General features: G+C 35.5%; 1 protein-coding gene across 1 annotated transcript; it reads left to right on the forward strand.

Moving 5' to 3' along the window:
* Positions 1-11704: 11704 nt before the first annotated feature.
* Positions 11705-13219, forward strand: LOC109236826. Its single transcript, XM_019403053.1, has one exon. It carries the CDS (start codon positions 11919-11921, stop codon positions 12825-12827), a length of 909 nt encoding a protein of 302 aa, XP_019258598.1. The 5' UTR covers positions 11705-11918; the 3' UTR covers positions 12828-13219.
* Positions 13220-14341: the final 1122 nt, after the last annotated feature.

Consider the following 14341-nt stretch of genomic DNA (forward strand, 5'->3'; position numbering starts at 1 on the left):
GTGCCAGCATTCCAGTTGCTGAGCATGACCACCAGCCTGCCCTGGCTCCCCCTAGTTCCCTTTCATTGCACTTACACTTACTCCTAGTCTCTAAGTTCTGCCCCCCTCCTATGAGCCTTGCCTTGGGACCTTGATTTCCCTCTGAACTTGGACATTTGAGGGCTGGACCTTCCACACTGCACTATGTTCTTAACTCTGCAATGATATTTGGGGTGTAAGCATTGCCTGGAATTCTTGAAGTTCCTTGGAACTTTGACACATCCCAAATAAGAGAAAGGCTTTGAAAATCCGATCCTGGAAGTTGGTTTATCTCATATTATTAGACTTTGAGTCTGGATTAGGCTGATTAGATGTAGATGTAATCACTGATGTGATTTTATTGTTCCTTCTGATTCGCTTGGTCTGTAATAAGCTTTGTAAATAACTTCGTAATAACTACTGGGGTATAGTGAAAGGGGATGGGACTGAATGCATGCCAAAGGGGTAGAAATCATGTCTATAAGATATTTACTCTTTAAAATTCTGCATTTTCACATAGAAATCATGTTCATAGGATCATTACTTTCAAACTCTGCATTTTCACGCAGATACCATGTCTATAGGATATTTACTCTTTAAAATTCTGCATTTTCACATAGAAATCATGTCTATAAGATATTTACCCTTTAAAATTCTGCATCTCACATAGAAATCATGTTCATAGGATCATTACTTTCAAACTCTGCATTTTCACATAGACACCATGTCTATAGGATATTTACTCTTTAAAGTTCTGCATCTCGCCTAGAAACCATGTTCATAGGGTTATCACTTTCAAAGCCTGCATTTTTCACATAGATACCATGCCCATAGGTTTCTGCACTTTGTAATAATACCATGGCAATAAATCGATAGTGAAGCTCTGCATATTGTATAGATAATATACCTATAGAACTTCCTGCACTTTGCATATACATTTGTCATTAGGCAAGCCTGCTTATAGGAGTTAAAATAACTCATTACATATAGATAACCTGCCTATGGGATCTCTGCTCAAAATCAGTTACACCTAGAAAGCATGACTATAGGAACTATCAACTTTATCAGAATTGTCACTCGTTCCTAAGTTTAAAATCAGTGGCAATTTGTTTAACACCCGTAGAGCTTATAACTAATGACTTTTTGCAATCAGTTATTCCTTCGTCCCTGGATTAATAGATATCATGCCTATAGGTCCTGTTTAACATACAAATAGTTAGATAATTAATCAACTGTCAGTTTTCGACAACTACATCTAAGCAGGACTAATTTGGACTCCCTATCTGGGAAATATGTGGTAAATCAATTCTTCCTACGCTAATTTTAATTAATGACCTAAACAGTATGTGTAAGGCATGTTAAACAATTCGTTTCTTTAAGTGAGGAGGCCTACTTGAGCCTTTAATTGTTCTTATTTCCCCCATTAACTGCTTTATGTGTTTTGTTTGTCGCCCTAGAATTTTATCCTTTTAAAACCCCTGAAAAGCCAAGCTCCCTCCCTTTTAGGATTAGTAGTCCTAAACGCCTCCGGGACTGATAGGTGGGACGGGTAATAGCATGAAGTAGGTAACGATATCATTCTGCGCTTAAATACCTTAACGGGGTGGGAAGGGTAGACATGGAGATGATGATCACATGATAACGCCATGTGTACGATTGATTACCGGTGTTGTGTGGATGATCCATGTGTTTTACAAACCTAGGACCCCCTTTCTTTTATGTGACTTTGTTTAATATCAATAAAATTCTGTCTTTTCAACTACCCAAAACCCCTCTTTAATTTTACTGCATTATTCCTTTTTCCCCTAAATTTTTCTTCCTTGTTTATTCAATGTCTTGATTAATTTTCTGCATTTAGACCCTCCCTCAAATAAATTGTAGATCATCTAGACCTTGATTCCAACATACTTGTTACGTATCTATTTGTAACCCTTATGTGTGAAGTTATTTGTATACTTATTTGCATTAAAGTCACAACATAGCATGGCCGGGAACCAAACTAGTGGATCTTGAGGGGTGCCTAACACCTTCCCCTCGAGATAATTTCTAGCCCTTACCCGAACTCTGGTTTTCAAACTCAAAACTCTCAGTGTCCTAATGCACTTAATCATTAGGTGGCGACTCTTCAATTCCAAAAACCCAATTCCCACACGGGAATAGAGTTGTCTTCTCAAATATCGTAAACCCGATTTTGCGAGAAAAAGGGGGCGTCGACACTTATTACTCAAATTTATGTCGATGAAATTATTTTTAGTAGTCCTAACTCTGCTTTATGTGAAGATTTTTCTCATTCCATGAAAGGAGAATTCGAAATGAGCATGATGGGAGAACTAACATTCTTTCTTGGACTTCAAATCAAACAGTCTCCTAAAGGAATTTTCATTAGAAAAACAAAGTGCACTAAGGAGCTTATCAAAAAGTTTAGAATGGAAAATGCAAAGTCAATAGGCACTCCAATGAGTCCAACAACACTTCTCGATGAAGACAACAATGAAAAAAAGGTTGATGAAACCATGTACAGAGGGATGATTGGATCCCTATTGTATCTCACTGCTAGCCGACCAGATATCATATTCAGTGTATGCAAGTGTGCAAGATTTCAGTCGGCTCCTAAGGAATCCCATCTCACTGTCGTTAAAAGAAAGATACCTAATTGGTACTTCTGATCTAGGATTATGGTATGATCATTCTAACAATTTCGCATTAAAAAGGTTTTTCAAATACAGACTTTGCAGGTGAAAAGGTTGATAGGAAAAGCACTAGTGGGACGTGTCAACTCTTGGGAAATGCATTGGTATCTTGGCATAGCAAGAAACAAAACTATGTTGCTCTATCAACGACTGAAGCAGAATACTTAGCAGTTGGAAGCTGTTGTACACAAATTCTATGGATTATGCATCAACTTCTCGACTATGATTTATCTCTTACTTCTACTCCTATATTTTATGATAATACCAGTGCTATTTGTTTATCAAGAATTTTGTGCATCATTCTAGAGCAAAGCATATAGAAATTAAGCATCATTTTATCCGTGATCATATCGCTAAAGGTGATATTGCATTAGAATTTTTCAGTACTGATTCTCAACTTACTGATATTTTCATAAAACCTCTTTTGGAAGAAAGATTTTGTTTTCTCAAGAAAAAGACTGGCATTTTACCAAATTAGTAAATCAAATCTTTGTGCCATTTTTAAAATATTTTATTTCCTTGAATATGTGTTGTTTAATTAATTTTTTGTATAGGTGTAATAATTGCTTCTTCATCAGTGCCGCCGATCGGTTACTTCAGAAGCATCTTTTCCTTCTGAATCTGCCTTTTCCTCTAACCAAGGTGACCCTTCATTACACCAAATAGTTTCGATAAAAAACCCTCTCATCTCCTTTACTCCCTTCATCCCTAGCAAACAAACCTTTTTTTCACCATGGCCAAAAGAAATCCCTCTTCCTCCACTACAACCAGATGAAACCGACGGTTTCAAAAACCCCTCAATCCTGAAGAACCTGTAGACTTGGAGTCATCTATTGACTCAGATTTTCTCAAGACCGACAATGAGAGTAGTGAATCCTCCGAAAATCCTCCCATAAGTCAGAAAAAGGCTGGAAAAAGGCCCATGGAGCAAACCCCCAAAAAGGCTGCATACAAGAAAGGGAAGGTTGAAAACACTAAATTTGGACCTGAGGACAAGTTGATCTTTTATGGCCCAAGTAAAAAAGCAAGGTTTGAGTCCTACAAGTCAAAATCTATGGCTTATGGACGCTCTGTAAGTCTTTCTCTCACGAAAACTTTGCACTGTGATGTGACCTCTATATTTGATTTTCAACATCTTTCTTCTCTGTTCAACACTGTTGGTAACTCCATCTATGAGGAACCTGTGAGAATGTTTTATGAAAATCTTTTTGTAAATGACAAAGATGACCTGGAATCTATGGTATTAGGCACTAGAATTGTTCTAGACTCTTATCAATTTGAAAAGATTTTCATTGCTAAGTTCAGTGGGTTTGATGTTTTTGTGCAAAATTCTTGGTCAAAAGATTTTGAAGTATCCATTGATGAAGCCAAAGTCTTTTTATCTGATAACCCCCCTGATATTGGCCCCAAGAACCTAAAATTTGAACATCGTGTCTTGGCCCACATGATTGCAACCACTCTTCTTCCTAGAATGGGTCCCTTAGTTCTTTATCCACTAGGGATGTGTTTGTCCTTTGCTGCCTCGTTAATAATAAAATACTGGATTGGTTTGTGTGAATTCGCCAATACATGCTTGAAAGTATTAGGGACATATCTTCCTTTGCTGCTTGTTTACCATATGGTCTACTCATCTCACACATCCTGGAAGTTATGAAGGTAGATTTGGCACCCTTTACACCCAAGCACATTACCAGCACTTATGATAAAACCGCATTTTCAATGAAGGGGTACACCTTGGGTGATGATGTATGGATTAAACGCGCCAAAGTTGACAGTATTCCAGTGCCAGTTGAAGTTCAAACTGAACAACCAGCATCTCAGTCGACTGCCTCTCAAAATCTTCAGCCAATGTAGAAATATTTGGATGAGGTAAAACAACTTGTGGTTGAGATGAAGGAACAGGTGGAAAAAATCAGGGAAGTCACTAAGGAGACAGGTACATATGTGGCTAAGCTCAGAATGGAAATAGGAGCTACGCGGAGACAAGGAACCAGGGCTTTCAATTCTATGACTGAGAAAATGGACAAACTAGTCAAAGATGTCGAGAATTCCTATGACTCCTTCTGCACCAAAGTGATCAACACCCTCAAGTACTACCTGGGAAGGCACTAATGTGTACTCGTGTGATGGGTCCAAAAATATTTTTTTTGCTTGGTTGCTGTGGTTTTTATAAACTTTCTTTTGCATGGGTCTGTATATTCTATGCCTCTGTTGTATTACTCCTGCTTGTGTTGTTTTTCTTTCCCTTTTCGATTGATGTCAAAGGGGGAGAACATGGCAAGAGAAGTAAATAGGTTTGAGCAGTCTGAGCAGCAATTCAGCCTCTCAGGGGGAGCAAGCATCAAGCCAGGGGGAGCTCTCAAGGGGAGCAAGCATCAAGTCAGCAAAACAGGGAAGTCTCATTTATTTACTGTCACTTACTTCTGCTCTCGATCTAGTCAACTAAAATAAACGTAGTCGACTAAAATTTTAACAGGCCATAATTCCCTCCCCCATCCCTCCCCGTCCCCCCCCCCTCCCGCCTCTTGTACTTTCAATGATGTCCTTTATGAATGTACATGAGACAAAAATTTCTGAATTTTCATGTGGACTAATCCTTTTAAAGTCAAGTACGGGTGTAGCATTATTCAAGTATATATTGTAACAGCTCTTCGGGCTTGGTGGTCTCTAGAAAAAAATTTAGACAAACAATCCAATGAAATTCATCTTTTTGTTTTTGGTTTAATTTTTTTTAATATGGTCTATAAAATTAGTCTGCAATTATATCTGTTTCCAATATCTCTGTCCACTTTTTTTGTTTTCTTTTAACCGATCCGCGCATCGCGCGGGAAAGTACACTAGTTGATACTAAAACAAAAGAAATTTCCATATACTTGAAACCAAGAAGCAATTTCTTCTATCAATTGCCTAACAATAATTTTTTTCTTTTTTGTATATACTCCAATTCACCCTCGCACATAAGCAAAGAGAAAAAGCCCTAAAAAACGAAGAAGAAGACATGGAGCATATGTTCTTTAATTGCAGGCACTCAAAATCTATTTGGGACCAATTGAGAATTTCTTACAAATACCCCAACCTCGCAATGAGCTTACTATGCATAACTGGTTGAAACTCCTTTGCCACAATAAATCCTCTTTCAACAGATTCTTATCTAAGGCAGATATCCTCCCCTTTACCCTTTGGCACATCTGGATTTACAGAAACAATTTCATCTTTAACAACAAAAAATCTCCCCTATCCTTAAAAAAACATCGTTAAGAGTGCAACGGAATATAAGTTGTTAACAGAGTCTTTCCAGAATGCTAACCCCGGGATGACCATCTACATAAAATGGAAGCCACCTGATCAGGTTAAACATAGATGGATCTAGCTTAGGCAACCCCGGGAGGGGTGGCATTGGAGGGGTTATCAGAGACTGGGAAATAACATGTCCATCCCCCACGCTACAAACATATACATGGAAGGCCTTGCACTTATATAGGGTCTAAAAATAGCAATACAACAAAACATTAGGCGACTAGTGGTTGAAACAGATTGCAGTATCTTAGTTAACATGCTTACTAACGATAATGGCCCGTACCAAAATTTGATTACTGATTGCAGATGGATGCTTACTAGAGCAGGCGAGCCTCAGATCACTCACGTCTTCAGAGAAGCGAATGGAGTGGCTGATGCTATGGCAAAACATGGAAGTAACTCGAACTTTTTTGGAAATCCTATGTTGTACTTCTCCCCGCCCCCTATTGTTGTTTCTACTTTTGAATTGGACAAGCTAGGAACTTTGTGTCCTAGAAAAGTCCCAATTTATAATAACTCTTAAAACAGGGCGGAATAAATATCTTCATTACAAAAAAAAAAAAAAAAGAGAAAGAGAAAAAGCCCCCATTCAATTTGTTGGAGATCTCAACACTAATCTAACGTGCAAGTGATCTCAACTCAAAATAAATAAAAAAACTAAAAGAATCAGCTAAATATATGCTAGTATAATTTTTTTTAAAAAAGTCAAATATACCATTATTACCTAATTAACTTTTGCACCGGTTTATAGATGAGACGAATAACTTTGCCTGTAAAAGAAGGATCAAGGAATTTAAAGGTGTTGTTTTTTTCCCCTTTAAATAAGTATTGGACGACTTCCAAGGAGCTACAGAATAATAAAAAAAAAACTCAATTTTCTTCAATAATATTATAATTCTGGCTTTGGAAATACATTTATGGTGATGCAGAAAGTGTATATTAAATATTTTAATTCGCAATTGGAGATGGAGAACAAAAGAAGCATGGCATAAGAGTAGAACTGCACATGTTGCCAGTAGATGAGATGTCCGTTCAGTTTTCTCTGAGTTTCTTTAATTCACCTTCCGCAAAACATAAATAATTTATTAAGTACTATCTCCTTGGATCAAAGCATTTGTCTATTATTAATTGTAAAAAATGCTATACTTGTGTTATAATTCTAATATCCGAAAATTCCATACTCCTTTCTTCATATAGAGGCTGCAAATAAATTTCAAATAAGATATCTTTTACAAGTTCATATATATCCAAATAATAGAGAAGTACGAATAATAAAATAAAAGACAAGTCTGGGTAAATGCACGAAGACTTGTTTTTTTATAAGTCAACTTGACAAAACCACTCGTATATGAAAAAGAAAGAACACCTCTTGAGAAGGTTTTCGAAATATTATAATGAAATTAGTATTGACTAGAACATAAAAATGCTAAATAAATGTACTTATAATAAACTATTTTCTTCTCCTTAGTTGTTAATTGTCTAATGTTGTGTTTGCAGCTTGCGAGTCTTCTGTTTCTTGTCACTCTAACCCAAAACACGCTTCATCTAATTAAGATGACTTTGCTCAAAAGACAATTTTATACTTATAATATAATTAAGCAAATTTTTGTAAACAATTAAGCCACTTGCTCCTCCAAAAGTAGGTCATTCTATTGAATCATTTGAAGTTTAACTTCTATATATGATTATGTAAAAAAAATGGTCTACTATCAAATTATCTAAAAGATGATTATAGATATCAATTCATACTATAATTAAAAGGAAACTAATTTTCTGAATAATAAAACGGACAACTTGTTATTTATTAAATTACACCCATAATATAGAGTCTTTTAACTCTATATATGGTTAAAATAGCACGGTATAGCCAGTTTTCGGGCTGGTCATTCAAAAATAGCCAGCGTTTACCAAGTCAATGAAAAATAGCCACAATTTTGCTGCAGCAGAGACCGGTCCAGCATAATATACTGGAGTTCGGTGCACCTGTGTATGAACTCCAGCATATTATGCTGGACCGATATACTTTGTTGGCTCCAGTATAATATACTAGAGATTGGAGCACCGGTGCTCCAAACTCCAGTATATTATGCTGGATCGGTATACTTGCTGGAACTCCAGTATATTATGCTGGAGTTCTAGTGTACTTATGCTGGAACTCCATCATATTATGCTGGAGTTCCAGCATACTTATCTTGGAACTCCAGTATAATATACTGGAATTCAAGTATACTTATGCTGGAACTCCAGCATAATATACTGGCGTATTTTTCGGATTTTGAACAGTGTTTTCGCTCAGATTTTTTTTTACATGAAAGGTGGTTAAATTTCGATTACTTTTAAAACTAGGCTATTTTTGAACTACCAATTGTAAATCTGGCTATTTTTTAATTTCACCCCTATATATGTATGCAAGTAAAACCCAATCGTGAAATGCACGAGGTTTTTAGCATGCCACTAAACTAATTTCATAATAATATTTCTCTTGGGCTCAGAGAGAATCTTTCGATAGAATAAGGCCAAAAGTAAAGAAATATCCTTTAGTGTGATCCCCATTGTTCTACTATTTAATTTTCCGTTGTTGCCTCCACGTTCTATAGTAGTTTCTACTTGCTACACATATAGATGGCAGCTACCTTACAAAATACTAAGGGTGTGCTCTTATAGGAAACAACAAAAACCTTTTTTTGTTTAGGAAATTTATTTAATATATTTATAAATTAATTACAAATTAAATAGCTAAAACGAGCTATGAGTTTGATGACAAGTTCGTAACCATAAAATTTAAATCCTGACTCCGTTTCTAACTAATCAGAATCCATCGTGTTGATAGCATTCCACTAATTAAATTGAAGATTCCATAAGTGGCAGATTGATGGCTGAAAACCTTATATTGCAGCGTTTTGACCACGAAGAAAAGAAGTTTGGGATTTCATAAAAGTAAAACACACACTCAACAAGTTTAATTTCTATAAACACATGGAGTTATTGATAGGGACATAAGTTTAAAGTGTTTGGCTGCCTAACAAAATGGGATTGTTGGAAATCAGACATAAAAATTAGTTAAATAATTGTCCTCTTTTTTCTCACCAAAACTAGGATGAATATCTTCTTGAAACTCTCCTAACAAAACCTAACAGAAAAGCATGCAGCTCTTAGTGGAAAATCCAAGGACTAGACAATACAATTGTGGACCATATATATGACAAGCTAAGTGATTCGATACCTGAATTGGTCTTTTTCTCCCTTCTTTTCACTAATTCTTGGGTGCATTATATATTTATGCTTGAAAAAAATTCCTCTTCTTTTGTATATATCCAGAAAAGAACTTCTTCTGATCTAATATTAGCCGTTTAGTAAACTGAATTAGTTTGAAAATATTTAATCCAGCCCCTCACCCTACCAAAACGACCTCGTTTCGTCAAAGTTAATCACGTCCGTTGATTCTCCTTCATCCAATGGACGAGAACTAACGATGTTGTCGCTATATAAGTGTCTGAATCCCTCACCCCCCCCCCCCGTCTCCTTATCGTCTCCATCATCAGAAACCCAACCCCAGAAACCCTAGCGGCGCCGTCCTAATTCCCCACCGCCGGCGATGGCGGCGCCGATGCAAATGACTCCCAAAATAACACCATGAACTCCCCTTCTCCTCCTCTATCCGAATCCACTGTCATTTTCCTTCGAATCTTGCTTGAACCCGTCGAATCTTCGTTTGAAGATTTTCCGGCCATGATGCAATTTTCTCCGTTCACCATCAAATTAACACCGTAGAACCGCCGTGACCTCCTCTATCAAACCCCCCAAGCCCCGTCCCTCGAACATGGCCGGAACTGCTTGAATATTGAATTGAAATTTTCCGGCCAAAATGCTACTTTGTCCAAACGGCCCCAAATTCGTACCATGTACTCCNACATTTGCTATCTCTTCACATAAATACTCCGAACACATACTCCAACACTTTTTACTCCAAGGGCAATGTAGGAAAAAAATATTTAATTCATTCTTGAAATCTGAAAAAATCACTTATTTTGGACCACAAAAAAAGGCCAAAAAATCACTTATTTTGGACCGGAGGGAGTATCAAATTATTTGTTATTTTAGAAGTTCAAGACAAAAATTTTTCTTTTTCATTTTGCCCTTAGTAATTATTCTTGAAGATGAAGATATCACGTAAATAAAGTAAATATTCAATAAAGAGAATAAGACATAAATAAGGGTAAATAGTCCAAAACTTTTTTAATTAATATTTTCTTAAGAGACGCGTAAAAGAGAAACACGAAAGATAATTTGGAACTGAAAAAGTAGTAGTTAAGCATGTTTTAAATGTCTTTTCTTTTTCCACGCTTTTGCTGTTATGTTTTAAATTATTTTATACTATATCGTTTTTTATTTCTTTTTTTTTTCTCTACATTAGGTTGGGAAAAGGTCATGGGGAGACTGGGTACAGTGATATGAAAGCAGTCGATAAAAAATTTAATAGATTCATGGGTGTTACGATAGAAATTTAATGTTCCTTCTCCTACCTGCAACGTCAAACATAAAGAATTACTTATTCCGCTCAATATCACAATAAAGATGAAGATAAAAATAACAAAAACAGTTACAGTAAATGAAAAACGAGATCAAAAAAGGAAAAGAAGATGAAAACAACTCTACCTGCAGATTTCTTTAGCTTTTAATCATATCTGTTTTTGGGGTTAGGAGCTGGTGGGTCAGCAGACTATTTTAATTTTAGGGGCCAGCTCTCACCATCATAATCTCTCACACCCATCCATTAACTGATTATAAACCCCTTTCCCAATTAAATATGGAGTAAAAAAATTCCATATAAAGAAATAAAATGAAAAGAATTCTTAAGAATTTTTAAGAGTATTTTAATACCTTACTTGCCTTATTTTTTAATTTGTGTTCATTTTATGTGATTATGACGAATCTGCTATGTCACAACTTAAACCCTAATTTGTGATGCGGTAGAGAACAAAATATACCGAGAGTTCTATGTCTAGTATATTTTGAGCACACACTGTTAGAAATAATGTTTTAGAGCACTCCTTTAGTTGGACTCTTATTTCCAATAAAAGCTAAATTCAAATAAAAATTAAAAATTACCCTTAGTTAAACTCCAATTCATCTGCATTGCTTTGCTTGATCTTTGAATTCCTTCAGTTTACTTCACTCTTACAGTTGAAACTTTCTATACTAGCTCTAATCATGCAATGAGACTTTGTCGTGTACAAGAAATTTACACTTGTTCTCTATCCAACGCTCCAAATACTCTTATAAACTTTTATTCTTTTTTTTTTTAATTTTTATATCCAACTTTTTTCATGTCTCGACGCCCATAAGTCAAAGTTCAAAAAGGGTGAAGCCTACAACCTTATTATACTGCACAAAGTTAATGTTCACGAAACTGAAAATTTATTGCTTTTTATGTATTAGTCAATCACGAAACCTAAAATTACAAGAAACTGAATAAAGAAAATTGAATAGACTACTAATATGCAACTTCTACTACATTTCCACTTTTACTCTTTGATCCATCTTAACGGAGTAGTTTATTATTTATTGTCCTTAAATTATATAGTAATGTTTTATGTTAGTATTTTTTTTAGTACTAGTAGTATCTCAGATGAAGTGGCAAGAGAGAATAAAGAAATAGGACTTGAAAAGGTTTTGTCTTAGAGTTGCTTGTATTCTTTCCCTTCTCCTAAGTTGCAAATTTTAAGGTGAGAGAGAATCATATTTAATACATGGGCTGTCAGGAAACTGGATTTATAGTTCCATCTTCCTCTGAAATTTCCCAATTATTATAATAATTCCAAAAGAAATCTCCCTTTATTTCTTCCTACAAAAAAAGCTTTTTAGCACACGCAACTCCTCATTTCTTGAGATCCCTTTTCATTTTTTCAAGAAATGAGAGATCACTTTGCTTCTTGTTTCAATGAATATGCTGTACAAGTTTCTGATACTTCTTGTTCTAGTTACTCAAACTCTGCTTGTATCCCTCCTTCTTTGATTCCTTCCATTCAAAACACTGTCACTTGTTTGTATAAACTCACTCTCTCCAATAAAAAACAGGTCTTCATCACTGTTTCATGGTCCAAAACAAATATAACACAAGGGCTAAGTGTACATTTTGGTGATGATCCTTCAAATGTCTTCAAACTCAACACGAATTCACGTCTTTTTAGGAAGAAAAAGGGAAGTAAATCACTGGATTTGGATCATTTAAAGGTTGAAATTTTCTGGGATTTATGTGCAGCTAGGTATTTATCAGGTCCTGAACCAATTGATGGTTATTATTTACTAGTCAAAGTTGATTCACAACTTGGTCTTATTCTTGGTGACATGGCTGAAGAAGCTTCACTAAGAAAGTTAAAAAATGGAATTCCAATGGCCAAATTCTCATTGGTTTCAAGAAAAGAACATTTTTCAGGCAATACCCTTTATTCAACAAAGGCTCAATTTTGTGACAATGGCTCAAGTCATGACATATTAATTCGTTGTAGCGGCGAAAATGAAGGTCTAAAGCATCCAGTACTATCAGTATATATTGATAAGAACATGGTGATTAGAGTTAAAAGGCTGCAATGGAATTTCAGGGGAAATCAGAGTATTTTTGTGGATGGATTGTTGGTTGATCTAATGTGGGATGTTCATGATTGGTTCTTTAATCCAACATCTGGTTGTGCACTTTTTATGTTTAGGACAAGAAGTGGATTGGATAGCAGATTGTGGTTGGATGATAAAGACAAATTGCTGCACAAAGATCAAGATAAAGTTGAATTCTCGTTGTTGATTTATGCCTCTAAGACCACATAAATTAAAGGTTTAATATTCACTTCTTCTTTCTTTTCATTTTCTGTTTTTTTACTGGAACCCAATTTTGGGGTTTAATTTCTTCTTTAACATTCATGTGAATTTCTCTCACTTTAAACTTCATCGCTCATGAAAGGAAATATCTTTTGAGCTTTGATAAAATGGCAATCACTTGAGGAAATTCAGATTTGACATTGTATATTGTTACTTTGTGGGTATGAGTGATAAGAAATATAAACAGATTGTTTCTTATGAAGATTTAACCTTTCTTTTTCTTGGGTTTTCAATGTGGATGTGCAGATAGAGATTTGACTTTTATTTTTGAGTTTTTCAAAGTGGATTTGCAGATGTAAAAGGGGAAACAAACTATGACTAAATCTTACATTGTACTTGTAGATTTGGAGGACTGTTGTTTGTACTTTTCACTGTTTCAATCTTTAATTCTCTCTATAAATCTATACAAGTTAACTAATTCATGCTCGCAAGAATAGAGAGTTTAGAATCTCTTGACAATGATCTTGTTGTTCATTATTTTCTTTGCAAACTAGTATATTATCTTTGTTCAATTAGCCTACAAAGATTTTCAAGAAAAAAAAAATGATTGATATTTTAGACCACCAGCACTAAGGGGTGTGACCTAGTGGTCAATGAAGTGGATAGAGAACTATGAGGTCTCACGGCAAAAATACTTTGATAATTTCTTCTCATCTGCCCAAGCCTGAGTGAATAGAATTATCTCATACTTATGCTAGTAAAAAATACTAGCAGATAGTTGAGATGCACACAAGCTGAACCGGATAATGCTATCGTCAAAAAGAAAAAGAAAGAAGATGATATTTGGACAGGCATACAGAGGAATCAAAAGGATGATAAAATGTTGTAGACACATGTATTAGGTTAGGTGAGTATACAGAGTTTCTTCCCTATGTCGTAAGGCAACCAAAGTGAGATTGCCAGTTAGATTCAAACAGATTGGATGTTGGCATGTTTATCTTTATTGGTACCTTAATTATAACCACATTTATGGGGCCCTATTACTTTTTTTGTTGGATCTCTAATTACTCATTGTAGTACGTTTACTTTTAGTCTACTGCCAAGAAATATTGCCCCAGAAAAGCCTCAAGAACCATGGTATATTACCATACGCTAATTCATATATTGAGCAAAGCAAATTAGAGGCGAAGCCAGAATTTTTATTAAGTTGTCAAAATATAAATAAGTAAACCTATGAAGTCAAAATATGAATAAGTAAACCTACAAAGAAGCCAAGGAATGTCAATATGTAGGATATATGCATAAAAAAAGATTATCGAGCTACACAGTGTAATTTTTGTATGGGGTCGAATTTGACCGATCACGTCCTTGAGTCAACACGACCGAACGTACGTAAGTCTGGCTAGAGGGGCGACCTACGAATGGCAAGAGGGACGACTTCGTAATCATGTCGGCCATTCCATAGCATGTACTTTATTTTCGGTCTTTTAATATTCAAGCAAGGATCCTCTATTATATAAAGA

The sequence above is a fragment of the Nicotiana attenuata genome, unplaced genomic scaffold (genome assembly GCF_001879085.1).
Source record: "Nicotiana attenuata strain UT unplaced genomic scaffold, NIATTr2, whole genome shotgun sequence".
Classification (NCBI taxonomy): domain Eukaryota; kingdom Viridiplantae; phylum Streptophyta; class Magnoliopsida; order Solanales; family Solanaceae; genus Nicotiana; species Nicotiana attenuata.